Source organism: Sphaeramia orbicularis, chromosome 4 (genome assembly GCF_902148855.1).
Source record: "Sphaeramia orbicularis chromosome 4, fSphaOr1.1, whole genome shotgun sequence".
NCBI classification, from domain to species: Eukaryota; Metazoa; Chordata; class Actinopteri; order Kurtiformes; family Apogonidae; genus Sphaeramia; species Sphaeramia orbicularis.
In genome coordinates, this window is record NC_043960.1 from 18,538,646 (window position 1) to 18,565,871 (window position 27,226).

Here is a 27,226-nt window from a genome sequence, read left to right on the forward strand (position 1 = left end):
CCCGTCCAGCGAGGCCCTTAACTAAGCACCAAGTCAAAAAAAAATTCATACAGTTTGATTTTAATTCTTTTACACTTTTTTTCTATTTCATCAACTTGAGCCGTAACTAAAAGTACCACATATTCAATTATTGTCACATTTTTAACCCTTTAAATGCCGTGTTTGTATTGTAAACAAACCTTTTTTTTTTTTTTTTTTTTTTTTGATGCAAAAACAAAACAAAACAAAAAAAAGTTTTTTCAATATACTACATAAAAATTGGATTAAATATTATTTGACTTTTGCAGCCTGGCATATGTCAATGATTAACAGCAACACTGGTTAATTTGCATTATTATTTTTGGCGCTAGGTCAAATGTTCAAAAATACCAGCATCTGTCACCATGTACACATGAAATGCACACCTATAAATCAAACTATTAATTATTATATATGGATGTATTTTTCTGCGCTAATTTGATTTTATTTTTGTAAATCAAGGTCAGTCCTAATCATACATATCAAATGGAAAAAATAGTGCGTGTTAGGCACACTTGGGAGACAGATGCTAGTCTTGTAATTTTCTTTTGTTTACAATGTGCAAATTTAAGTTGGTGGCCAGAATTTTAAAGATCATGCAAAAATGAACAACTTTTGAATTCTAACCATATTTAAATTGTGAAAAATAATATGAATTTTTTTAAAACGAAGTGCAAAGTGTGCCTAAAAGGTGCATCCAGATACCGGAGGGTTAATTCAATTAAATTCAAAAACTTTGTCTCAAGGGGCATTTTAAAGGCACATGTGAGCACCATGACTACATGACAGTGTTAAATAACCAAATAAATGTATCAAAAAAAAAAAAAAAATTAAGGTAAAAAGAAAATAATATAATTTATAATAATGATTAATATAAATGTTTTACAACAAAATACTGCTCGTCTGCATGATATATTATTCCTTTCTCATTTGTACACATATAATGAAGCTTGACATGCAATAGAAATTATATTTATGCTAAAAAAATGAAACAGCAAAATGTTAAATTTAGACATTTTATACACTTACTTATTGCTTTATTCATATATTTTACTATTTTTGCCAAGGTAAGACTTTGGTAAACCTATATCAAGCACCAAAACACTTAGTCTACCTCAGGGGTGTCAAATTCATTTTAGTTCACAGGCCAGATTCAGCTAAATTTGATCTGAAGTGGGCCAAACCAGTAAAATAATAACATAATAATACATACATAATGTCAACTCCAAACTTTTCTCTGTTTTAGAGCGAAAAAATTAATTTACACTATGAAAAGGTTTACATCTACAAACTATCCTTTCAAAAGATGTGAATAACATGAACAAACTGAAAAAAATAAGTGTAATTTCAACAATATTATGATAATATAGTGATATAATGCACAGCATAACTTACAGATCACAGGGGATAAATACAAAAAACATTGAGTAACAGGCAGAATATTGTTAAAATTGTACTGACTTCTCTTAAGACATTTCAGGTTATTCACAATTTTTTTTTTGCAAAATTATACTTGGTTTTAGTGTAAATACATGAAAATATTTACATTTACAAAGAGAATAAATTGGAGTTGTCATTATTTATAGGTTATTATGATAGTATTTTACTGGTCCTGCCCACCTGAGATTGAATTGGTCTGAATGTGGAAGCTGAACTAAAAGGATTGTTAATATCTTAGTGTCATTTTTACATTTCACAAATTCATCCCAAAGGCCAGACTGGACCCTTTGGCGGGCTGGATTTGACCCATAGGCCACATGTTTGACACCTGTGGTCTACATGTTTTCACAAGAGATTTGAACATTTGTAACAGTCTGACTTCAGACGAAGTATTTGGGCTGAATTAATTTTTTTCAGTGTTCTAACAAAAAAAAAAGGGTCTCAGAATTCATAAAGCTGAGATTGTCCTGAACATTTAATATAAAACACTTGGGTATTGTGATATTTGTAGGTACCCCAAAAAGGGGAATTGAAGAAACTGTAAAAATCAAGAATACCATGAGACCTCTGAGGGTTAACCTTATAATTTGAAATGTTTTTAAGCGACTCTGTCACACACAAGGATTTAGACACGACACACATACTTTTGTATAAAATATTTATTTTGCTCAGTACCAATACAGAGTAGAAAAACTTTAAACTAATACACCTAAAGAAATAAATGAGATTCATGATGATCATTAAAATGTTTGATTAAAACCCCCAAGTGTAATCTCCTGTATTTTTTTCTTCTTCTAAATAACAGAATGATAAAGAGTAACTTAATTATTTTACTTTTCAGTATTGGATTTGTCTTCCATGGATATTAAGTAATCAGAAAAAAAAGAAAATTATATGAAACCACTGTCTAGCCAGGTAATAAGCCTAACCTACAGTTTTCTTTAAATGCCAAATTAGCAGTTCTACATGACAGTAAGTGTTTCCTCTAGTCAGTGAAATACTAAGAATTTACTGACAACATATCATTGTATTCCTTTTCTATTCTATGAGTGCAGGTGAAACATGGTGGGAAAAAACACACCAAATACAGTGACTGCTTGTAGCCATTGTCCAACCTTAAAGAAAGAAGGTGAATTAAGTCAGTCAAAACTGAACCCTTCAAGAACGAAGGTACGCCGTTAATGAAACTCAAACCTACTGAAATACAAAATAATAGAAAAGTACAGAAGTTGATTTGTACCAACACCTGGATACTAAGACTGATCAACATGTGAAACGGTAGCACTACCATAAAACTGGATAAAACTCGACATAGGCTGAGTACAAACTTTGCTGCCGTAGACCCCCATCCAACAAGAAAAAGTCTACAACGCCTTCTGTTGCATACATGAGTCTCAGTGCAGCCTACTGAGTGCAGACGGAGGTGACAGGATCACAATGACTGCCTTCTTTGGTTGACGCCCCTTGAACCGCCATTTTCCCCTCAGTGCTTTGTACCATCAGTCTCTAGTCTCTTTTCCCAGAACAGGCCTTTGGATCGACAGACTTGATACTGAATTTCTGAGTCTTCACTTCCGGGCAGAGTCATAGTTGGCGACAAACCAGTCACACGTTTCTTTTAAAGCTGCAATTACAATAACAAATCATTTAAAAAAAACATCATGTGTAACGAAATCTTCAACAATACTCTTTTGGTTTATTGCACTAATTAGAAAACATTAAAAACAAATAAATGTCACCTTGTTTGAAGGGTGTAAAAGTGAAATCTGGCAGGTAGCGGCGAAGCTTTGCATTACTGGCTGTCTTTTTGAACTGTCCATCTGCTTTACTGGTATCATACTGAAGGCAGGAAGTCAAGGAGGAAACATGTACATCTGGCAAACATTAAATGTGGTTCATTATTCTGTTTTACAGCTTTATAAATAACTACGAAGATAAAGGAAAAAAATCACATGACAACATTTTAGCAAATATTTGTTAATGATTGCAAGACCGGAACTGTGGCTTGACTAACCATCATGTGTTTGTCCTCTCTGGCCAGGAAAAAGACTCATCATAAAGCTCAAGAAGAAATGTTCTAATTAGAGAGTTGATTTTAATAATTTCTATCTTATATTTTACAGGATTGAAATGAAAAGAAAAGAACATCTATCCTGATGTTGTCCCACTTAGACATGCCAGTAAAACTGGTTAATAAGGGTTTAATAAATTTATAAAACTATTTAACTTAATGTTCTCTCAAAAACAGACTACACCTCTTCATTCCTTTGATTCCACTACAGTATATGACATGTCCTAGCAAGTATGATTATTTATTGCATATTTCTGTCTTTTAATACAACTGGGGATAAAGACAAACGGAACAAAACTAGAAAAGCACCCGGGGAGCGCAGACCTCCACCAAAGCAGATCAGTCCACCCAGATCAGTCTGGATTTATTCAAACAAGAGCAACATAGCGGTGAGGGCAAAACACAAAACCTGGGGAGTGACAGTCGGAGTCAGTAGTGTACAGGATGAAAGTCCGGGTTATGGAGAGGTGAAGCTTAATAACGATCCAGCGCCACACGGCTGTGGGACCAAGCCTTAAATAGGGCTGATTGTGATGCACCACAGCTGTGCGGCGTGCAGCAGGTGAGTCTGATGTCAGGATGAATGGAGAGGGAGGGGCCAGCAGGAACACCAGAACGGACCGTGACACTGGCCCTATCTTGCAATGATAAAGAATCCTTCAAAAATTTGCTGGATCCAGACAGTGATCTGGATCACCACCAAAATTTAATTATTTGTTCCTTGTGCCAGTATCAACATTTCCTGAAAATTTCATCAAAATCCGTCCCTTACTTTTTGAGTTATTTTGCTAACAAACAAACAGACAGACATACCCTGATGAAAACATAACCTCCGCTGTTTCCTTGACAGAGGTAAAAACAATTGGTGCCAGGCACAACAAACCTCGCCCCTCGCACATATTGTAGCTTATTTTGACATAGATCCAGCTGATGTCATCATGTCTATGTGTGTGCTGATGTCAGCATATCAATTGCCTCTATATATGTGCTAAGTTTGAAGTAAATTGAAACAAAATTGATGTTTTTATAGACGTTTAAAATTTCACCCATTCTAAGTAATGGGAAATAAAAAACACTTTGAAATTAAGAAAAATTTTTAACTTTTAACCAACTCAAAATGTAATGATATCTATTCTGGGTCACTGGCAATCTAAAAACCAAATTTGGTATGAATTCAACCAATAGTTTTGCTGCTAGAATGTTAACAAACAAAAAAAGAAACAAACTGAACCAATAACAATACAATATAATAACAAATATTCATCCTGTATAGTGGTAAATATACAAACAAATGTATCAGAACCAAAATTTACATGTATAATGATGAATTCTGATATACTTCTATCTACATTTATAAAATTAACTAAAAAAAGGATTATAAGTACCGGTATATATTTGTATTATTTGCTATTTTAATTATGGATAACATCGAGAGGCTAAAGAGAGAAGGAAAAGGAAAGGACTAAGTGATGAATCACCTTATTCATGTACTTTGCATGTTTAGAAATAAGTGGTAGCGCTCCAAGGAAAATAAATTGTGAACCACACTGGCTAAATATTTTTTTAGGTTTTAAGTATCATAAACCAGTTTTTACATTATTTGTCCTTAAAAAAACAGGTATATTGTTCACTGTCTGAACAGGAGGAGAGACATAAATACCTGCAGTACCTGTTCCAGGAGTAACACCTCTAAACCTCCACCATGATGACATGAGCCGACTAGAAGTAAAGGATACCACCACGTCACCTTTAAAGCCCAGTGCCTGGACAACTGCATCAGCGGCTTCTTTGATGGACACTTCATCTTCCTCACCAACTACAACCAAAAAACACGATTCCGTCAAAACACCTTCGTCTGAGATGTTACAAATTCTGTTAAGCTTTTATTTATAGTATGCAGCATTTATGGGGACTCACCAGAGAGAATGATTGGATCCACCTCTGGATAATCCCTCAACACCCACAGGAAGAGACGAGCCAGGTCCAAAGAGTAAATGAACTGCCGTCTGGGAGTCCCGGAGCCCCAGACTGCCAGAGGCCTCCCCTCCTCTAACCAACAGAACAAAAGATTTAAATGATTTGTATATGTTCAGGCTTATAGAGATCATACTGACTTTATTATAACTGAGTCAGGAAATGTAAAGATTCACACCTATAGTTACTAGTATTCTGTAAACTATTACACTTCAAAGGTGAACATCCTAATGTAGCTTACTTGTGTATGAGGATTCAACTCACTTTGAGCAAGGTAAGCTTTGTGTATAAGACCTGGCAGCACATGACCATCCTCAATGCTGAAGTTGTCATGGGGACCAAAAACGTTGGTGGGAATCACAGCTGTATAGCATCGTCCATACTGTTGGAAATACCCCCTGGGAAGTATCGGCATAATTTAACGAACCATTCAGCCTCACACAGGGCTGTGTGAAAATCAAACAGCACAAAACAAACAACTGAGTGAGTTTACACACCTGTTCTGGACATCGATCATTCGCTTTGCATAGGAGTAGCCAAAGTTGGACTCATGGGGTGGACCATTATGGATCTAGGATAAGAGGTGCAAGATTAGTGACGTTTAAGGTATAAAAACTGTTAAGCAAATTGTTGTTGTTTGGGACTCATCTCAGTTTTTAGTCTATTGTAAATTATTTTATATATTTTCAGGACAGATGCAATAACCTAGTGCAATATGCTGCAAATGCTCCTGTAGTGTGGTTCACAGTCTGTTTTAAGGTATGTGTGTAATTGCACATATTGTTCTACAGTTCAGCACTTTGTCCAAGATAAATTTCCCCTTGGAGACAATAAACTATATTTTCTTTGATTCAGTTGATCTCACTTCTGATGGCAGAAGTCCTTTCTGTTAGCTATAGATTTCCTTGCAATTTATAAATCTAGATGATGTATAGTGTATTTATATTCTACATACATTTGAATAGTTTTAAATAGTTGAATGAGAAGTATATAGTGTTTATATTATGTTTGAACTTCAGTGTTTACATGTGTGCCCTGTATCCATCTGTCCATGGATATGAATGTAACTGCCATAACAAAAGTAATCTCCTGTGAGACTGATCAAAGACAAGGATATGGTAAACTTTATCTATTTTACAAACATTGTCAGAAACCTCTCTTACCATTGTTTCATCAATAGGATAGGTTGTCTTGTCTGGAAAAATGCAGGTTGAAAGGCAGGACACTACTTTGACAACACCCACTTCATGTGCTGCCTGCAGCACGTTGTCATTGATATAGACGTTGTTCCTCTGGAGGGGACATGCACATCAGTAAATAATGAAGACAAATCTGACAATAACTACCACAGCACTACATGGTTTCTATTAGTCAACAAAGTTTACTTTTTGGCTCCATATCTTTAATAAATTTCTTTTCTAGTGACATCTGGCTAATCCGTGATTTCCTCCTACCCAGAAGTCTAGGTTTAGCTTCATGTTCTTGAAAAGCCCTCCAACCATAGCCGCCAAGTGGATAACATGTGTGGGTTGATGTTTCCGGAAAACTGCTCGAGTCTCTTCTGTATTCCTGAAGACACACAGAGTGAAAGCAGTTCAGAGGAAAGTGTCTGGCTTTAGTTCCAAAACATGTGTTTGTAGAGGGACAGGCTCACATGAGGTTGGCATCTTTGGAGGACAAAAATATCCATTCTTCCCCCTCCTTTGCTCCTCCTTCCTCTTTCACCACATGCTGTATAGCTCTCCCCACCAATCCAGACCCTCCTGTCACCAACACCCTCATGGGACCCGTGTGGTCCTCCCGATGGTTCATCTACACACAGGCAAGAAGTTAAACAGAATAAATACGACATGGCATTATGTGTGCAAAGCAGAAGTTAGCTTCCAAATTCAGAGATATGTGAATCTGACATTAGGGAATAAGGCTGTGTATTGGCAAGAATCTGGCGGTATGATAAAAAAAAATCACAATGCTAGGATCACGATACAATATATCACAATATATCATGATACTGTTAAAAAGGCTATTTTTTTTGTTTGTTTCTTTTTTTTAAATGATTATTTCCTTGATGACCTGAATTACACCAGAAATATGCACAAATACTAAACACATTTTTATTTGATCAGAACAGGATCTAATGCCATATCACAAAACGTTCCTTTGCTAAAACTTAAACTCTGTTTACGGACATTACAGTTTAAGATCCTGCTCAAATGTTCATATTCTATTAGTTCAGAACTAACATCATAACATTATTTTAGTCCAATCCCAAAAAAGGAACTAACATTATTTAATAAAAGAGTGTTACATAATAATAAATAAAATAAGAACAAATAGAAAAAAAAAAAAAAAGAACTTCCACAATATCTGCATTTGAATGAATCCCTAAAAATATCAATACAGTACTTTTTAATATCGATACAGTATTGTGAAATGAAATATCGCGACATATTGCAGAACCTATATTTTCTAGCACCCCTATTAGGGAACTCAGTAAGATTTTCATTTTTCCCACCTATTGATGAAGCAGCACTACACCTGAAAGTCATTTTCATATTTAGTAAACAAACAAAAAGCTGCTCTGTGTTTTCTGATCCTGTAAGAAAAGTGCAGATATGCAAGAGAGGCTAAAAAGTCTTAACATACACTTAACAATTTGTGAAATGCCACACATAAAAAAAAGATATCTTACTGTTTTTCCCAGGAATACTCAAAGTAAACTGAACTAAAGCCTCAGTACTTAGGACTTTCACTATAGACTAGGTCATCCCAGAAAGACTAAAGGTTATTCCAAACACAGCATCTAATCGAAAGCTACATGTACAATTAAACACAACCGGATGTTAAAGGTACAAAACAGAAGTTAGTATGTTCCTGGCTGCTCTCTGACAGGTGTGTTTAATGTCAGGAAGCTCAGCTAAATAAATGCCACGTCATTCAGTAATTTAGGTCATTGATAAAATTAAACGTTTTTTTTTTTTTTTTTTTTTTTTCCTAGTCAAACAGATAAGTCAACGTCGGACAAACTTGGACATCCGGGTTCAAATAAAATTCTAAAACTATGGTATTTTAAATTAAAGATCTAGTGAACTCACTTTTTGGGTGAAGATATAACGACATATTCCACTTTTTTTTTACACGTTTCTACTGATAAGTAACTGTAAAGAGGCTACAGTTTACAGCCAAAGTTGATGTTAGCTAGCTAGTTTCCTGCTGTCACATTCATTCCGTTCAGTGATTTTTAACTACGCTAACAACAATGGCTTAGTGTCAGTTAGCTGTGCCTCAAGTATGTTACTCAAACTTTATAAGAGTGTGATGCTTTTACAGTGAAAATGTTGAGTTAACTCTGTAAAATCTGTATAATCGTTCTTACTCACCGTTAGCTTCCAAGACAAGAAGAAGCCGGTGTGTATTTCAGGGATGTAGCACTCAACATCCGGTCAAATCCTTCAAAATAAAACATTAAGGAACACCTGCGCCCCCTTCAAAATAAAGCGTCACAGGCAAACTGAATGCAACCTGGGACGCTATGTAAAAAAAAAACAACAACAAAAAAAAAACACAAATCAAGGGTTTATACTGAGAAAACAAATATATAGTGAACATACAGTATTTTCAGAAAAATGTGTTCAAAAATATTATTCAAAATATCAACTAGATCTCAAACACCTCCTAAAACGGCATTTTTCTTTCACAGCAAGATCACATTTTCAACTTGTGCACCTATCACAGGGATTAGAAGCCTTCATTCCACCTTGAGTTTGTAGAACTTTTCATCACTACATATATTCTGAAATTAGAAGATCTGGTTAACCTCCACGCTAGGGTGGTCCAACAATTATGGTAAAAAATAAAGTTTCAGATAACCTCAATTAGAACCCTGCATTAGGTTTTGGCATTCAAAAGATGATTTAGGAAAAAATTTGGAAGAAAAAGGAGATGTTTTAGAGGTTGCACAAAGCCTCTACATCAGAGCATGGTTTGAAGCCCCATCACCTGCAAATGATTTGGCATTCTTTAGAAAGCTGTCACAGTATGAAAATTCAGTTGTCAAGAAATCAGCCTTAACAGCTTTTGGCCGACATCATTGGTACTTGACTGAAGAATTGGTTGGCCTGGCATTCTTCGACTCCAGTGTAACACAAGAGCAGAAGCAGCTGATGGTTTACAACATGATGGAAAATGATGGTTCAGAGGTTCCACTGAAGCGCTGTGATGCCCTTAATCAAGCAGATTATGAAGGGAAGCAGATCAGGGATTTTGTCACCACCAGCACCATGCATTCCATCAGAAGACTGGGCTGATGATGCAGACTTTCAGAAGGCTGCTAAAACTGTGCATTCCAGAAAAGTTGCCAGTCATGTTGCTGAAAGAGGGGTGAAGCTTATTCAAGACTTCAACTGTATAGGCCTGATTTTGTTTTCACAACTTTGTGACTGTGTTGGATGGAAGAGATCACTCCCTACTTGTTGGTAGTTCCTTTTTTTTTTTTTATTTTTTTTTTTTTTTCGTTTCTTTCCCTGTTTTGGTTGTAAAAATATATTGTTCTGGCATTTAGAGCAGACAATAGAAATGTGCAATATGTTTATGTGTTATACAACATGTAAATGTCTGATACTGAATGTCAACAAAAAATAAATTACAGAAAAAAAAAATAGACTTCAACTGTAGCCGAACAAAAAATGAAGATCAGAAACAGTACTTGCTCCAAGTTGTCAAAGAACACAGGAACATTTTTTGTAATTTCAATAAAGTAACAGTGGTTGCTGGACTTTCTAAGTAACATTTTTATGCGAGTTGCAGTTTGATTTTGAGAATAAAATTACAAATTATTCTAATATGCCTTATTCATTTGGCTAGTTATGTTATAGTATATAGAGCAATCTTCACGTGTCTTGTGCCACCTCTATAATTTGCATAAAATTTGGACCAAAGTAATTTGGCCAGATATGGAACCAAACGCGGGGTTCTAATCCAGAGAATCTTAAAAAACATTTTTTGTGCCACCCTACTCCACACTGCTGTATTCATCTATAAGGCACGTAACGACCTACTTCCCCCTTGCATACAGGAGCTGTTCTCAGTCAGAGAGTCCCAGTACATCCTTAGGGGAATCTGTATGTTCAAGAAAACAAAGGCAAGGACCAACACAAAAAGCAAATGCATGTCTGTAATTGGAGTAAAATTATAGAATAACCTTGATAAAGAATTAAAAACATGCACATCAGTCACCACATTTAAAAGGATGTTTAAAACTAAGGTATTCAATAGATATAAAATATCAGGATAAACTAAGCCAATTATCGGTACGAATCTAAGATTTTGCTTCGATTGTATTATTTGTTTAGCTATATTATTGTTTAAAACTGTGCCCTCTTGTTATCTTGTTTTGTTTCTGCAACTTTCCTTCTTGTAAATAGGGTAGGCATAAATAAGCTGTTGTTTCAGCCTATGCCTTTTCACCCATGTTTGACTGACTGATTGAAATCTTTATTTTGAATATACAGACAGTGAAATCAAAACAAAAATCACCCAGCAAAATGTAAGTACTGGTACATAAAAGGTTGATAAGCAAACAAAAGAAAAAAATAATAATAGTAAATGAATAAATAAATAAAATAATAATAATGATAATAATAATAATAATAATAATAATAATAATAATAATAATAATAAGAAGAAGAAGAAGAAGAAGAAGAAGAAGAAGAAGAAAAAGAAGAAGAAAAAGAAGAAGATAAATAAGGTAAATAAAATGAATGAAATGAAATTATACATGCTTGAAAAGGAGTAGGAAGAAGTAAATATATGTTTAATGTTTAATATAGAAATTCAAACTATATGTATATATCAATAAATTACTTACTTACTTACTAGAATTTCCAGACCAGATACCTTCATGACAGGCCAAATTAGGCTGAGCTATGGTTTGTATACTCTAGGTTGGAGTGTGTGTTTCCTGCTGCTGGCTCACCCTTAGCTGACCCTCTGAACTATGTTGAGATCAGTTTCAGTTGAGTATTTGGCCTCTACATTTTTGTTATCATATCCTTGGGGTGTTATGTACTGATATTAAAGTGCAACTCAAACTTTAACTATAGTCATAATTTACATCAATTTAATACATAGGTATATTTATAAAAAAAATTATGTGTACTTTTTATATGTGTACATTCTGATTGTGTTATTGTATTAACTTGTGTATTTCTTTTGACATATTTTGCCAACAGTGGCATCTATCTTTATAGGCAGGTTTACATTGTGAATTTATGAAAAAATTGAGTGACGACAGACATTTTCTGGTGTCTTATTACAGTATTTTAATGGTTTTCTGACTTCCCATATAACTGTAATGTAAACACCAAGTTCCTCATGTGAGCATTTTCAAGATACAGTGGGCTTATTATTTATTATCATCAGGCATGAAGAACTTCAATCAGTCAATTCATATTTGAAACAGGCTTCTGTTAACCCAGCAAATGTAATAACTCCCTACAAATGTAATAAACCACAAATGTAATAAAAAATTTGCAGCTTTTAACGGAATAATACCACAAATGTAATGACTTCCCAGAAACAGTTAATAACAGTTGCCTACCACAAATGCAATACCTCATTTCCCACAAACATAATAATTAATATGTTTGTGCTGGACAGTAAAAATCTTCAGTTTCCAAAATTGTAATAACTTCCCACAAATGTAATAAATCAGTACATCACATACAGTTAAGTAATGCATGCATGAATATTTATTCATCTTTCTTTTTCTTCCCATTTATTCTTGTCCTTTGGATTCTTGCCTTTTTAGAATGATCAAATGTTGCAGTTACACCACATGGCACTAATTCCAGATTAATAGGTGTTTAATTACAAATACAAGTAGAAGAACAAAACAGAATGGGCAAAAATGTTGTAAAAGTTTTATTATAAAAGCTTCAGTATGAACTGGATATTATTTATTCTCATTAAGTATAATCGAAGCCTATGTTTGAACCATGTAAATAAAATGTCTGGATATGATTATGATAACAATGGGGAGGGTAGAAGCACACTGTGGAAAAATGAGGTATAAAGTTTGTGGTAGGTGACTGTTATGATATTTGTGGGATTATTACGTTAAAAGCTTCACATTTTTATTATTTTGCGGTTTATTATATTTGTAGGAGTTATTATGTTTGTGGGGTTAACAGCTTCTTTACCTTTTAAGCTTGTTAAGGATCTGCGGAAACCATGATTTTAATGTTAGATGAACTCTAGGTGTTAGTGTGAGACAAAAAAGTATTTATGAAAAGATTGTAGCTGCTGGTGGTACTTTATTAAATAGCAAAAATACTACCCAAACAATTTCTATCAGAATTAATCACACCACATTCATTAAAATATAATCTCAGTGCAAAACTATGATGATATTATGTTTTCTATTCTAGCTGGTGCAACATCTCTCCGCTGGTGGTGTCTACTGAGGAGACGAGAACCTGCCGAGGAAGAGGATGGACTTGGTCTTATTGTGTCTGATGAAGAAGAGGAAGGGATGGTCTGCCGTGAAGTGTTCCTCTCTGAGCATACAGAAAGACACTATTCCCGCCGTGGCTGCAGCCGCTTCGGTGCCTTCCTCATTCACCTCCACAAAGGCCTTGTGGGCCACCGTAGACAGGAACAGTCCTCCCTCACCATTCATTCCTGACAAATCGGCCGTCGCGGAGCAGAAAACATCCTTCATCCCCATTTTAGCCAGTGGGTCGTTCAGCTCGTAGTCCTCCTCCAGCTTGAACTTTGGCATGTGAATAATGACATCGGAGTGAACGTCCATGTTTTCTCTGTTGGTCCATTCGTCCAGCTTCTCCTGTGTCAGGTTCTCTTGCAGCTGAAACATAACAAATACATTTCATTTCACCAAGAAAACAAAAAGAAACCGATTCTGCCCTTCTTCAAGCACCGTTTGAATTCTATAATCACAGATGAAGATGTCAAAGATTTTTATACACAGTGATGAATTTACAGGGTGGGGAAGCAAAATTTACAATGAACATTTAGTTGTTTTTTCTCAGCAGGCACTACGTCAATTGTTTTGAAACCAAACATATATTGATGTCATAATCATACCTAACACTATTATCCATACCTTTTCAGAAACTTTTGCCCATTTGAGTAATCAGGAAAGCAAACGTCAAAGAGTGTGTGATTTGCTGAATGCACTCGTCACACCAAAGGAGATTTCAAAAATAGTTGGAGTGTCCGTAAAGACTGTTTATAATGGAAAGAAGAGAATGACAATGAGCAAAACTATTACGAGAAAGTCTGGAAGTGGAGGAAGCAACAAAAAACGTACCAAAGCTTTTATTAAAGCTCTCAAATCCAAAATCCTAAAGGATCCAACCAAATCCATGAGAAAAATGGCAACTGAACTTGAGGTAGACAACAAGACCGTTAGAAATGCAGTCAAATATGATTTGAAGTTAAAATCTTACACAAGAACACCAAAACACTTGTTGACAACAGCAACAAATCCAACTTTAGCAATTTTTGGGAATCATGTTTATGGCCGCCTTCTAGCCCAGATGTAAACCCTCTGGATTCTGCTATTTGGGGCGTTTTAGAACATGCTACCAATAGAACATCACACAACAATGTCGACTTTCTTAAAGATACTATTAAAGAAGAATGGGAGAAGTTGTCACCCGAATATTTGAGGAACACTTGCACAAGTTTCAGGACGCGTGTGAAGGCAGTTATTGAGAAAGAAGGAGGACACATAGAATAAAAACATTTTCTATTATGTAAATTTTCTTGTGGCAAATAAATTCTCATGACTTTCAATAAACTAATTGGTCATACACTGTCTTTCAATCCCTGCCTCAAAATATTGTAAATTTTGCTTCCCCACCCTGTAGATGAATGGTAAGCAATTTGGCATTTCATGTTTTCACTGTTGAACACAAGTGAGATGAGACACCCCTTCAAAATTTGGGACTTTATTTTTTTTAATTTTTATTTTTTTTTAAAAGAAATGTCTGTTGAGCTAAGTGTCAGTCATTCCCATAATCTTGTGCATGTGCACAGTCCCATATGACTACTGCTAAGCTGTGTTCATTGGGTTTCTTGCTTTAGTAATGGCATTCATTATCACTATCTATATTATAAAAGCCAAGTGCCCTCTGTGTGTGTGTGTGTGTGTGTGTGTGTGTGTGTGTGTGTGTCTGGGGAGTCACACAAAATATGGAAAGAGCTGACTGCTGCAGGTTGGCATACTTATATATTTTTGATCAGGGAACAGACTAGCGAAAACGGCAAGTTGATAGGACCAATATTTTTGGGGACATTAGTAATTTTGGAATACAATAGCCTTACAATCATGCTTTGGCGGTGACTGCTGGACAAATGCAATACAGCATGCACGAATACACAACTGGATAAAAACTAACCACATCTAGAACCCGTGGATCCCCACTGGTCAACACACTAGTAAAAAATACCTACAACACCATGTTATATAGCATTTTTTGTATAGTATTTATTGATAGTATAGTACTGATATAGAACACCACTGAAGGCCTAAATGTGAAATACACAGCCCACCACTGCTGAAAATGCACCCAAATAATTATTTCCTTTAGATGTTAGCAAACACTTTCAGCTCAGAATCACCTATCCGATGGTAGTTGAAATAGTAGGTGAAATTCAGTGCAATAACCTACTGAAAAGGTACAGCAAATAATAATATAACTAGCACGTTGACCTGTGGGGATCCTCAGGTTCTAGATGTGGTAGTTTTGATGCTGTTGTGTATTTGTGCATGCTGTACCGCATTTGTCCAGCAGTCACCACCAAAGTATTTCTGATGTAGCAATGTGATTATAAGGCTATTGTATTCCAAAATTACTAATATCTCCCAAAATATAGGTCCTATCAACTTGCTGTTTTCGCTAGTCTGTTCCTTGACTAAAAATACAAAAGTATGCCAAACTGTAGCAGTCAGCTCTTTATGGATTTTGTGTGAATTTTGAGACACACACACGCACACAGAGGCCACTTGGCTTTTATAATATAGATAGGACATAATTTTGTTAAAAGTGCACTTATTTTTCTTAAGAAATTTCAGGTTATTCAGCTTATTCACATTTTTTTGTGAAAGGATAGCTTGTAAATCGAAACATTTTTATTATTTCATTTAACTTTTTTGCACTAAAAGAAAGAATAAAATTTGGAACTGTCATTATTTATAAGTTATTGTGCTTTAATTTACTGGTCCGTCCCCCCTTGTGGCCCCTGAACTAAAATAATAAAACATAATATAATACAGTAAAACCTATCACTGCTGAAATTGTAGGCTAATGGGTAAAGGAGTGACGACAATACAGTAAATGTTATGAAACTGGACTGGCAGGCATGCAGTAGATGATAAAACATTACAACTAGAAGAGACTTGAAATGGGACGAGTAAAAAAATGACCTGAGAGCCTGTCTAGTGTCTACCTTGTTAAGAGGGCTAATGCCTTGGTCGGACTCCTCAGGCAGCAGGATGAACATGCTGAGCTCATCGTCCACGTACGGCAGCTCCAGGATCTGCAGACCGTGCTCAGGGATGTAGTTGTAGGGCAGCTTTTTCATCTTGTACATCATCTGGACTGGCCTGGTCTCATTCTGAGATGTAAGAAACACAAACAGTGTGTTCAGATCAAGTCAAATGTCTGGTTATTTATTCTTCTAAACAAACCTATGCACAAAGCAGACATTAGTTTTTACCCCATTGACTTTAAAGGCCATTTCTTTGGTGTTTGCAGCATCAAACCGGTGCATCCAATTCCCTTTGAAGTAGATGGCATTGACAAGAGCCAGTCTGGTCATGGTACTGACAGTGCCCGGCTTCAGAAGATCCTTAATCTTATCTGAAAGACAACATGTAAAGCAACCAGTCAACAATGATTTCCAGTTCTATTAACACAGGGTTTTGTTAATGAAATATCAAAAATGCTAACACTGAGATTACTTATTGCTACTTACTGACGTTGACAAAATAATATCAAACAAAGGTCTATTTTAAAGATTCAATATCTGCAAATAGCATATGCTTATGTGTTTACATTAAGTTTGTGCTGAAGTCTGTTTTGTTTTGCGACATGGTTATTTGTTGACATTAAAACTACATTTCTAAAAGTGTCTCGGCTGCCTACATCCATGATTTCTATGCAGAGAACTTTGGTCGGTATCTTCTCAAAAATCCTATTGTTTCCTCCCAATGCTTTTAGGGCCTGTCTTCTATGCCAATGATTGTCATCTGGTGGGTTTCAACCCAAAAGTGGGTCACAAACCCGTTTTCAGTGGGTTGCGGGCCTTTGGACAAAAAAAAAAAAAAGTTAAGTAACACAAGTTGCAGTTTATTAACTGAATTCATTTTGTATGAAAACACAAAGTGTGCTAAAATTGGCTTTTACTGAAATGTTCAGATTTTTATGTCAGCTTTATGATTAATGCCTGAATAAATGAATGAATGCACTATGAATTTTTAATGGAGTATACTTTTTGGTTTAGGTTGAAATGTACTTAATTTAGTGTTAAAGGGAATATTTCCCTTTTTAGCGCACAATGTCTAAAAATTAGAAGACATTGACAGTTAAGGGTATCACTGAGACTTGACAATTTGTATTGATCAAAAAGTTAAATGAACTATTTTTCAGTTCCAAATGCCTGTTCCGAAATGTTTTGTGTATTTGTAGATCCACTGTGATCTGTAAGTTGTATTGCACACGTAGAAATGATAAAGTAAGGTGTAATATTGTTAAAATTTCACCTATTCTTCTTAAGAAATTTCAGATAGTTTTTGTTCATGTTTTTCACATCTTTTGTAAAAAGATAGTTTGAAGTTTTAAACATTTTCATAATTTGACTTTTAACATTAAAGAAAAGAGTACAATTTGGAGTTATTATTTATAGGTTATTATGCTTTTATTTTACTGGTCTGCTGGAGATCAAATTGGACTGTATGTGGGTCCTGAACTAAAATGAGTTTGACATATATACACTAGACCAGGGGTGTCAAACATACGGCCCATGGACCAAAACTGGCCCGCCAAAGGCTCCATTCCGGCCCGTGAGGTGAATTTGTGAAATGCAGAAATTACATTTAAGATATTAACAACAATTTTAATTCAGGTGCCACATTCAGCCAAATTCAATCTAAAGTAGATCAGACCAGTAAAATACTATCATAATAACCTATAAATAATGACAACTCCAACTTCTTCTGTGTTTTAGTGTTAAAAAGAAAGTTCAATTACATGAAGTTGTTAACGTTTAACTATACTTTCAAAAAATGTTAATAACCTGAACAAATATCAACAATATCAAGTAAGTGCAATTTTAACAATATTATTCTGTATTTGCAGATCCACTGTGATCTGTATAAATGTGAAGCTGAGGTATAATTTTGTTGAAATTACAGTTATTTTACTAGATAAATTTCATTTTCTTTAATGGTTGTTCATGCTATTCACATTTTTTTTAAAAGGATAGTTAATAGATGTACGCATTTTTATTATGTAATTTTCCTTTTTTTACTCTAAAACATACAGAAAAGTTCAGAGTTGACAATATTTATATACTATTATGTTACTATTTTACTGGTCTGGATCACTTCAGATCATATTGGGCTGTATGTGGCCCCTGAACTAAAATGAATTTGACATATATGCACTAGACACTAGATCTTGTTTTTAATAGTTATAACAATAAACGTCTGAAAATCCTCACTTTCTGTCTGTTCTTCGACCCAGGTGTTGATCTCTGCTCTGCAGGCCTCTGCAGATCCAATGAAATCAACAGCCTTCATGTCTGCGTTGTAGAACTTCTGTGTGGCTTCCAGGAACTCCTACAGAAATACAACACAAGGTCAGTCAGAGGTCAGTGTCAGGGGTCACGAGCCAAAAAAGGTTGAGAAGCATTGTGTTAACGTAATGAAACCTCATGAAAACTTAATGAACACTCACAGAGAGGAAGTTGGATGTAGTCTCTCCATAAAGACGATTGGCTAGTTTCAGGATGTAGGATGCAGATTTTGAGTTGATGTCACTGTTGAGTTCCTGGAAGTCTGTATGGACATCTCTAACTGAGCTGAATGAGAGGGCCTGGGTGGAAATATAGAACATCAGATATTAAATAGAGATTTAATGAACATATAACAGAGATGATATAGTAAGTGGGATAGGTATCAAGTACATGGTCCCAGCACACTTTATAATGAAGATACACTTAACTATTACAACATACATGCATCTAGAGGAGAGTGGATCTGAGAAGTACTGTGGATAAAGGAAATAACCACAATAAAGCAATAATAAATAGATGTTTTAGTTTTAGGCTAAGGCTATGGTTAAGTGAATAAAGGTGGATTTTCAGTCTTGGTTTAAAAACACTTACAACATTTTGTAAAATTGTAATTATTGTGAATAAAATGTAATAATTAACCCTTTATAGTTCACTCATAGAAATTCTAAATTTCAACCTTAGTGTGTTATTGGAGGACATAGCAAGACTTTTTTTAATATTATGTAGAAAATCAAGGTCAGTGAAGTTACTATATTTGGTTCCTTACCCATAAGTGGCAAAAAAAAAAAATCCAAAAAGTAAATAAAAAAAATACAAGAAAAACATATATAATGTGAAAGGAACATGTATTTTAGAACATTAGACTATGACTGTCAGAACATTAGAACAACATAAGACCCCTGTCCACATCCACATTCTCCCTTTGAACATCATTCCTTACATTAGTACCATGGTACCTAACAAGCAGGTACACTCACTGTTCATGCAGAGGTGGACCTTACAGACCCTGTAGACCCCATTGGACCTGAGACTGGGGACTCACTGTCCTCACTGGAACTGTTGCTGTCACTGTCTTGTAATGTATGCAGAAATTACCAAAAACAGTCACTTGCCCAATAAAAGGGTTAAGGTGTTTTGCTTTGATTGTAAATTAACTGTTAAATATGGTCTTTACATAATACATTGGAAATATGAAATCTATTTAATGTTTTGATTTAAGCTACAGAATGAAATTGATTTAACAGGCACATATAACAACAGAAAATTAGAAAACTCCTTATGCTTGAAATATACAATTTCATCAATAAGCTTACATTCCATCTTAACCCTTTAACTACGGACGTGTCTGTGATGAGCATTCTGAATGTATGATTTATTTTAAATATTTATAGAAATTCAACCGTTTCCTCTGTGATACAGAGTGTATTAAATGGGAGTTGAATGTGTGATTTTAAATTTGGCTCTAAAAAAAATGTTGGATGAACATCATAAATCATACATCATGAATCAAAATGGAGGAGGAGAGGAAAATTAATGCTATTAGTTGTCTGCTTAATCTTTACATTACAAAGTTGTTTTGCTTGAACAGTCTTTTTATTTTTCCAAGTCTTAAGTTATATTCTGAGTTATATTTTTATATTTATATTATGTATTTTTATTTTAGAGGTACTGAACAGTCAGGTTTGATTTGTGTGTGTGTGTGTGTGTGTGTGTGTGTGGTTTAGATGAACTCACACCTGTCTGTGCTGAACTCAGAGCAGAGGTCATATTCAACCTAAAAGATCTAATTTTATAGCTTTAGAAAGTAGTTGTGGTAAAGAGAGTCGAGCAGAAAAACCAGAATACGAACTAGTGGATTTTTGTGGTCAAGACATGCTAACCTAATAGCGCAGGTCTTTAAGCTAGAGCTGTGCACATGCAAAAGCATGTGCTTTTCTTCGCATTAGCTTATGGAGTGACTGACATGTTCTGCCCAGTAACTACCATTAACCAATAATAAGCATACGACGAATGATGTCATTGAATAATGGGAGTCTCCAAGAGTCACTAAAGACTATAAAAAGTAATAAAGGAAACTCTTTATTGGTGGGCTTTTTTCTTTTTCTCTCTGTGATGAAATGTGTGTTTGATGCTAGATTCTTTTTTGTAACTTTAGACTGAAGCAATAAACAAAGCTATTGTTTTAACTTTTTAAAACCTCAAACCTTTGGTGAGTTCTTCTATTTCTCCTGGTTTGATCTGTCCATCCGAAATGTAACTTGTGAGTTAATTTTAAATTACGTGACCCCCCCCCCCCCCCCCCCCATCTGGTAAGCAGCCTAAATGGAGTAGTGACAGAGCCACCGATTTTAGTACTTTGCAGACACGTAGACGTTGTCCAGGAATCAGCAAAGTTACTTTTCCGGGGAAGAATAACGGAAAAATCTGGAACAATGATCCATTTAACTAACATAATTGTGTTTTTTTGAGATTATTGGGCTACGTGTTACACCTCAATAGGAGAAATTTTAAAACGTGCTGATAGAATAGACCTTGTTCTTTTAATAGACATCTGAGCATGCTCAGTGCACCCCCACTGCCTGTGGAATGGGGGGGGCACAGAGCAGTGAGTGAGACCAACTTGCTATAAAAAAAGATTTTTTTGTTTACAATGTTATCCTTGTTTTTTGTTTTTACTGTTGTTTGCAGTGTTGTGGTGATTTTCCTTGTTTTCTTTTTAACTTTTTTTTTTTTTTGTTAAATGAGTTTTGACCATGTAACTGCTTTTTGGAGTTCAACCAGGTGCCAAAAAGCAGCTGGGCTGAAGAGCCCCAAAACAAATACGACTGGGCCAAAATTCAAATACTTGTTCAGTGTGTTCCAGTTCACAGTTCATGTTCAACATCCTAAATCTTTTATTGATGTACATTCTGAGTGCCTTTTTAGTAAAAACATGTTAAACTTCAATTCCTCTCTCTGTCTTTTTCTGTTATGCCACCTGTTTTGACCCTAACACACAGTAAAACAAAACCACTGAATAAAAGGAACAGAAACACATACTCACAGAAGCTTTTATGACACTTCTACAAATTCACAGCAGCATGTTTCATTGAAATAATGTCTCAGAGGATAAAGGGTTAATTCTCAAGCTTCTATAAAATGATATGTGAAATGTAACAACTATTACTTTTTCACATTGCATTTGCTTTGTCTTTTCCTACTTTTACATGCTGTGCATATCTGTCGGTCAGGTATGTTTTAATGTGTCTTTATGTATGTTTACAACCAAGACCTACCCACATTCTTTTGTGTGGACCAGATTCTACAGCGTGGGACCCCTATAAGATAAACAGAGTGCTTCCAACTTTGTGAAAACAGATTGGATAAAGCCGTGAATCCCAGTTTGGCGCAGATGTACTTGATTTGACCCTAAGTTGAACTCATACTGAATAGTTGAAAGAATGACATGTTCACCAGCCACATGAGGGAATGCTGGCTATGTAGAGTATGTTTTTACTCAGTTGTGTTTATGGATTTACCGTCTACTATCTAAAGGACTATAAAAAAATGACCCTTCCCATTTGTTGGTACATTTATACATGTCATTAATCAGAAAAAGAACAAACCACAAAGCTTCATGGGTGTAACGTCTGACAGGTAGACCGGTTTCATGAACTACAAGACATGTTTTTACAGCGCTACACTCTCTATCAGCCAGTACATGTTCTATACGAGTTTATTGAGGTTAAAGTACACACCAGACACACCTGTAACTGTGTACTCAGACACACCCCTGAACCGATTAACCTAGAGCTCACAATGTTTCATACAACCCAATTTAGGCAATATATTTCACAAAACAGCTGCAGAAAAAATTATTAGACCATTAAAAGTCATCAAAAACAATGGTTATGCAATCAAGTACTAACTCCTGTGTGTATCATGTGACTAAAACAGACAGAAAAGAAAACATGGAATGCCTAAAAGCACTGTTTTTGTCAGTACAGTGCCGTAGCTATTGATGTAAGAACTGAAGTGATTTTGGTTATTATCAAGAAAACATGGAAAATGGATAGATATCAGCTCTGAAATTAAACTCTTATGAGCTATTTTTGTTGTTATCATTATATTTGTGCAAACAAATGTACCCTTAGTTGTACCAGGCATTAAAATGAACAAGAAATTGAAGAAAACAAGGGTGGTCTAATAATATTTTCCACAACTGTATATATGATTCACCACATGAGGTGACATCTTTTAGGTTTTCAGCTCCTGATGCCTAGAACAAGCTTCAGTCTTAGCTCCATCTACAAACACTGATTCCTTTGAGTGATTTTAACCCTGTCAAGCCTCATCTATTAAATCACTGACAGAAAATTCCAGTTCTTTGAAACTGGAGCTTTTATTGGTCCTTCTGAGCAACCAAAAATTTTTTTTTCTAATATCAATTTCCATATATGAGTTTCAATTTTATATCATATTTGATACATCAGGTCTCAATCCTCAAATATTATTATTTTTGAATGAACAAAAACATAATATAACACAAATATGTCTAACGAATTGGTAATTCCTTTTCAAAATTGGCAGAGTTCTACCTCCTGACAATCTTGTAGTGTCATTGGAAAGGCCTCTGGTGAACAAATTCCTCCTCTCTGCTGGATTATCCGTCTATTGCATGTATCGAATTGTGTACATCAGGTTTTTCAAGACAAAAGAGATCACATTGATCATGTAGAGGGCTTCAAAACTCATGTATCAAATATGATACATTTGGTGTTATAGGGATAAAGAGACCACTGAAACTCTGGAATCAAGACTGTTGGTCTGTAAATGTTGCCATTGATTGTGTATGTTTTTTCTAGGCTTGCAAATGCGTTTATTATTGTAAAACTGTAATGATGTGACTGTGTCGCTGTCGTCTTGGCAAGGTCTCCCTTAAAAAGAGATCCCCCATCTCAGTGGGACCAACCTGGTTAAACAAAGGTTAAATTAAAAAAAAAATGTAAAAATGGACCCATGTGCTCACCTGTGCCATCTGAGCAGCAGTGTCTCCTCTAGCTCCCAGGTAAACCATCGCCAGAGCGGAGCTGATGCTCAGCGGGGAGACAAAAATGTTTCCGGTGGGGTTGTCTTGGCTCAGAGTGCGAAGGAGCCCCAGAGCAAAATCTGTGTTTGAGCTGGAGATGGAGGCCATGGCTGGTGTCTGGTTTTCCTACAATGAGCAAAAAACATTCTATTGAGATGCATCATACTCATTTCACAGTGTTACAATGAAAAGTAAACACATCAAATTATATCCAAGTGTGCAAAGCAGAACGTCTGCTATGGAAAACAGATTTTATAGCTTCTTTACATAACTGAAACAGAACAAACTGAAGAGGAAGCTGCATGTGGAACTTTGAAGACTGACTTTGGCTTAGTGACAGAACGTACTTGTCTTCTCATCTCCTGTGATATACAACATGTAGTCAATCAGCATCAGGCTACATGCTGGCAGATATATACCAAGCAACATGCCAAAGATATTTTGAAGGTGTTTATAAAGTAATAATCACCACAGAGCACTGACAGTTACCTTTCAGCTGGTCTTCTCTAGTTCAGCTTGTATTTCAATAACAGTTCATCATTAGGAAGATACAGATAGAGATTGAGCCCAAGGGGGGAACTAGTAAGTAGTAAAGGGAAGTAGTAAGATGTGTTATTATAGTATTATTATAATTATTCTAAAAGATTTACTTAAATATTGGGTATTTTGGAAGCATATGTTTTATTCACAAAACATATATATATATATATATATATATATATATATATATATATATATATAAAATAATAATTTCTGACTGGTTAAATATTATCTTAATTTACTGAGTTTTTTTTTTTTTTTTTTCTGTTTTTCCCACAAATTCTAAAAAATTCTAAAATATCACCAAGAACTGCAAAAAGATACATTCTACTGGTGTCAGAGTAGAAAAAGTTAACTGTTCAGCTAAAAAAATAGAGATACAAGAAAGAAGCTATTAAACAAATCGAATTTACGGAACATTATATAATAATAAACACAATTTACAATTAAAATCTTTTTAACTGCAGGTAGAAAGCAATAGTGATGTGGTTTGAGGTTCAATATATTTTAGGTCAGACTGTATCTTTAAGTAGAACAGTAACAGTAGGTTGGGTCTCTTCTTCTATGAGTTTATGTATGTATATATGTATGTATGTATTTATTTATTTATTTATCGAATTATACATTTACATAAACATGTACTTATACATAAGGAACCACACAGACACAATATATACAAACAAATTATACAACAAACCTACAAACCTATTAAACCCCCCCAAAAAGAAGAAAAAAATCCCAAAACAAACCAAAAAAACACAACAACAAAAAAAACACCAACAAGATAAATAATGTTATCAACTCTTTACAATACTCAGGGCTGATTAAGAGTTAATATAATGTAAACTAACAACACATTTCTCCATCAAGAGGACATAGGAGACAGCAGGACACTCTTGACAGTCGAGAAAAAAGGAAGAAAAAAGGACTCCATTGCTGATAAAACAAATTAATTTGCCCACGAACAGAAAACGTAATCTTTTCTAACTTTAAAAAGAAAAGTAAATCATGTACCCATTGCACAAAAGTGGGTGGCAGAGGTTCCTTCCACTTAAAGAGAATCATACGACGGGCCAATAGTGTACAAAAAGCTATCGAGTCACTTTGGGCTTCCATGAGTATTTATTAAGCATCTTTCCAGATAAATACTACATACACAAATCCAGGTTGTTTTTATTATTATTATTATTATTATTATTATTATTTTTTTATTTATTTATTTATTTATTTCAAATATGGAAATGGCACAAGCTTCTTGATTGCTACTAATTGACTTCTTTGCAAAACTTAATATAGAAATGAAAATTCAAGGACGCAATAAATAATAATACACACAAAAAAAAAAAGAAAAAAAAAAAAAAAAGAAAAAGTCATTCGAAAAGGAGTGAGAAGAAGCATAGTTTACACTGGTCTACAGTTTTTTTTTTTTAGAAATGATTTGCTTCAGAGATTAAATGTGCTAAATGCTACGTATTTTAATAAGATTAACTGGAAAATAAATGACAAAAGTGCTGGTTTGCTGATGTTTTCAAGGTATATGATTAAGTGTTATTACACATATATATTGGTTTATGTACATTTATATAATAGTTTTATAAATCTTCCACTAAATAGAACTTGTAAAGTGAATGTATTCTAATGTGCAGACAGTGTTTTGAAGTAGATCTTGTAGCTCTGAGACAAATATTCCTTTTGAGTCAAACCCATTCTCTCGTTAATTCTTGAATTTCACATTTTGACCGAAGGCTGTATCTTGGAAAGTTTAGCCAACCAGCATTTTTTATTTGATTTTTCTTTATCAGTGACTCTCATGTGGTAAAAATTTCATTACTTTAATTACCTCCGCCAAGGAGGTTATGTTTTTGCCAGGGTTTGTTTGTTTGTTTGTTTGTCTGTCCGTTAGTGTGCAACATAACTCAAAAAGTTATGGACAGATTTGGATGAAATTTTCAGGGTTTGTTGGAAATGCGATGAGGAAGAAATGATTAAATTTTGGTGGTGATCGGGGGTGGGGGGGCCCACGGGGGGGGCCCACTGATCAGCCTTGGCGGAGGTCTGCGCTCTCCGAGTGCTTCTAGTTCTGGAAGCATTTTCCTTGTAGACCAGTGTTAGTAGCTCTCACCCCTTTGTCAAAGCCAGCAATATGCACACACACACACACACACACACACACACACACACACACACACACACACACACACACACACACACACACACACACACAATCATATACACATATATACACTTACATATACATACATAAAGGTTTCAAAACACAACTCCAGTCATGTTTCCAGATGTTCTTGAATGCAGCCTATGATGTCGATGCTGCGTTCAGGTGAAGAAACCCGGAACAAACTCACATACATTACGTCTGGCCTATGTACACACGCATATGGTCCGATTGTGCGTAAATGCGCATATTAGCTGGATGCGTATGTGCGTATGAAAAACATCCATGTATGAAATCCGGTTCTAACGTGAGTGGGTTTTGTGTGTTTTTGAACCTACCTGATGTTTCCCTGGGAACGACAGGAGAACACTCTGCTCACAAACCACCGATGAAAGTGAAAGTAAAAGGTTCAACCAGACCAGAAACCCCCGAAATCCCCTCAAAGAGCAGATTTCCCAAACTCTGAGGTCAGTGTGGGTGAATAAGAACCGACCAACAGCGCGGATCATTTATGTGGAGCAGACACACACTGGTCTGACTGGGTCTGTGGGTGTGACGCGTGACTGCGCGATAAGTCACAGAGCTGTGGACAATACACGGCATTTACCAAAAAAAAAAACCCCACTGCATTTACGCCCACTAAGAAAAAAACATCAACTAATAGAATGCAGTGATCAAGTCTGCACAATGGCATATGCCAGTAAATAGGTTTTTATAAACAAAAATAACGCTTTTATGTTAATATAATGTAGACTTCAGTGTCATGTACAGAATGTAAATCAGTGGTTTTCAAACTTTTTACAGTGGAGTACCTCCGGATACATATATATTTTTAGCCACGTACCCCCAACTCTCACTTCAGCAACTTTGATTGAAAAAATGAGGCAAAATTTGTTCCTGTGCCAAAGGTGTCAAATATTTATAAACAAACAACATATATTTAACTTTAATATATTAAATATAACAAATCTTTATGAGCAAATTTTGTCCAAAATATAAACTGAAAAGCGCCCTCTTTCATTTAATTGCTAAGAAAAATAAATCAAATGGTCATGAATGAATAAATGAACCTTTCATTAATAAAACAAACAATTACTTAAATAAACCCATCTTGAATAAT

General features: G+C 35.1%; 2 protein-coding genes across 3 annotated transcripts; both read right to left on the reverse strand.

Moving 5' to 3' along the window:
- Positions 1 to 2,210: 2,210 nt before the first annotated feature.
- Positions 2,211 to 8,961, reverse strand: LOC115418439 (GDP-L-fucose synthase). Its single transcript, XM_030132922.1, has 10 exons — positions 8,884 to 8,961; positions 7,158 to 7,315; positions 6,958 to 7,072; positions 6,667 to 6,795; positions 6,001 to 6,074; positions 5,768 to 5,901; positions 5,447 to 5,578; positions 5,266 to 5,345; positions 3,198 to 3,297; positions 2,211 to 3,082 (listed from the first exon to the last, which is right to left on the reverse strand). The coding sequence occupies exons 2-10, from the start codon at positions 7,313 to 7,315 to the stop codon at positions 3,027 to 3,029; spliced, it is 978 nt and encodes a 325-aa protein (XP_029988782.1). The 5' UTR covers positions 8,884 to 8,961; the 3' UTR covers positions 2,211 to 3,026.
- A 3,835-nt stretch (positions 8,962 to 12,796) lies between these two features.
- Positions 12,797 to 26,671, reverse strand: serpinb1 (serpin peptidase inhibitor, clade B (ovalbumin), member 1). 2 transcript variants are annotated; one of them, XM_030133244.1, is made up of 7 exons: positions 26,445 to 26,671; positions 23,334 to 23,519; positions 18,487 to 18,624; positions 18,251 to 18,368; positions 16,251 to 16,389; positions 15,977 to 16,148; positions 12,797 to 13,367 (listed from the first exon to the last, which is right to left on the reverse strand). In XM_030133244.1, exons 1-7 carry the CDS (start codon positions 26,613 to 26,615, stop codon positions 12,960 to 12,962), a joined length of 1,332 nt encoding a protein of 443 aa, XP_029989104.1. In that variant the 5' UTR covers positions 26,616 to 26,671; the 3' UTR covers positions 12,797 to 12,959. The 2 variants fall into 2 exon arrangements, with proteins under 2 accessions (XP_029989104.1, XP_029989103.1); XM_030133243.1 differs by having other exon boundaries at positions 15,977 to 16,144; positions 16,247 to 16,389; positions 26,445 to 26,669.
- Between the last annotated feature and the right edge of the window lie 555 nt (positions 26,672 to 27,226).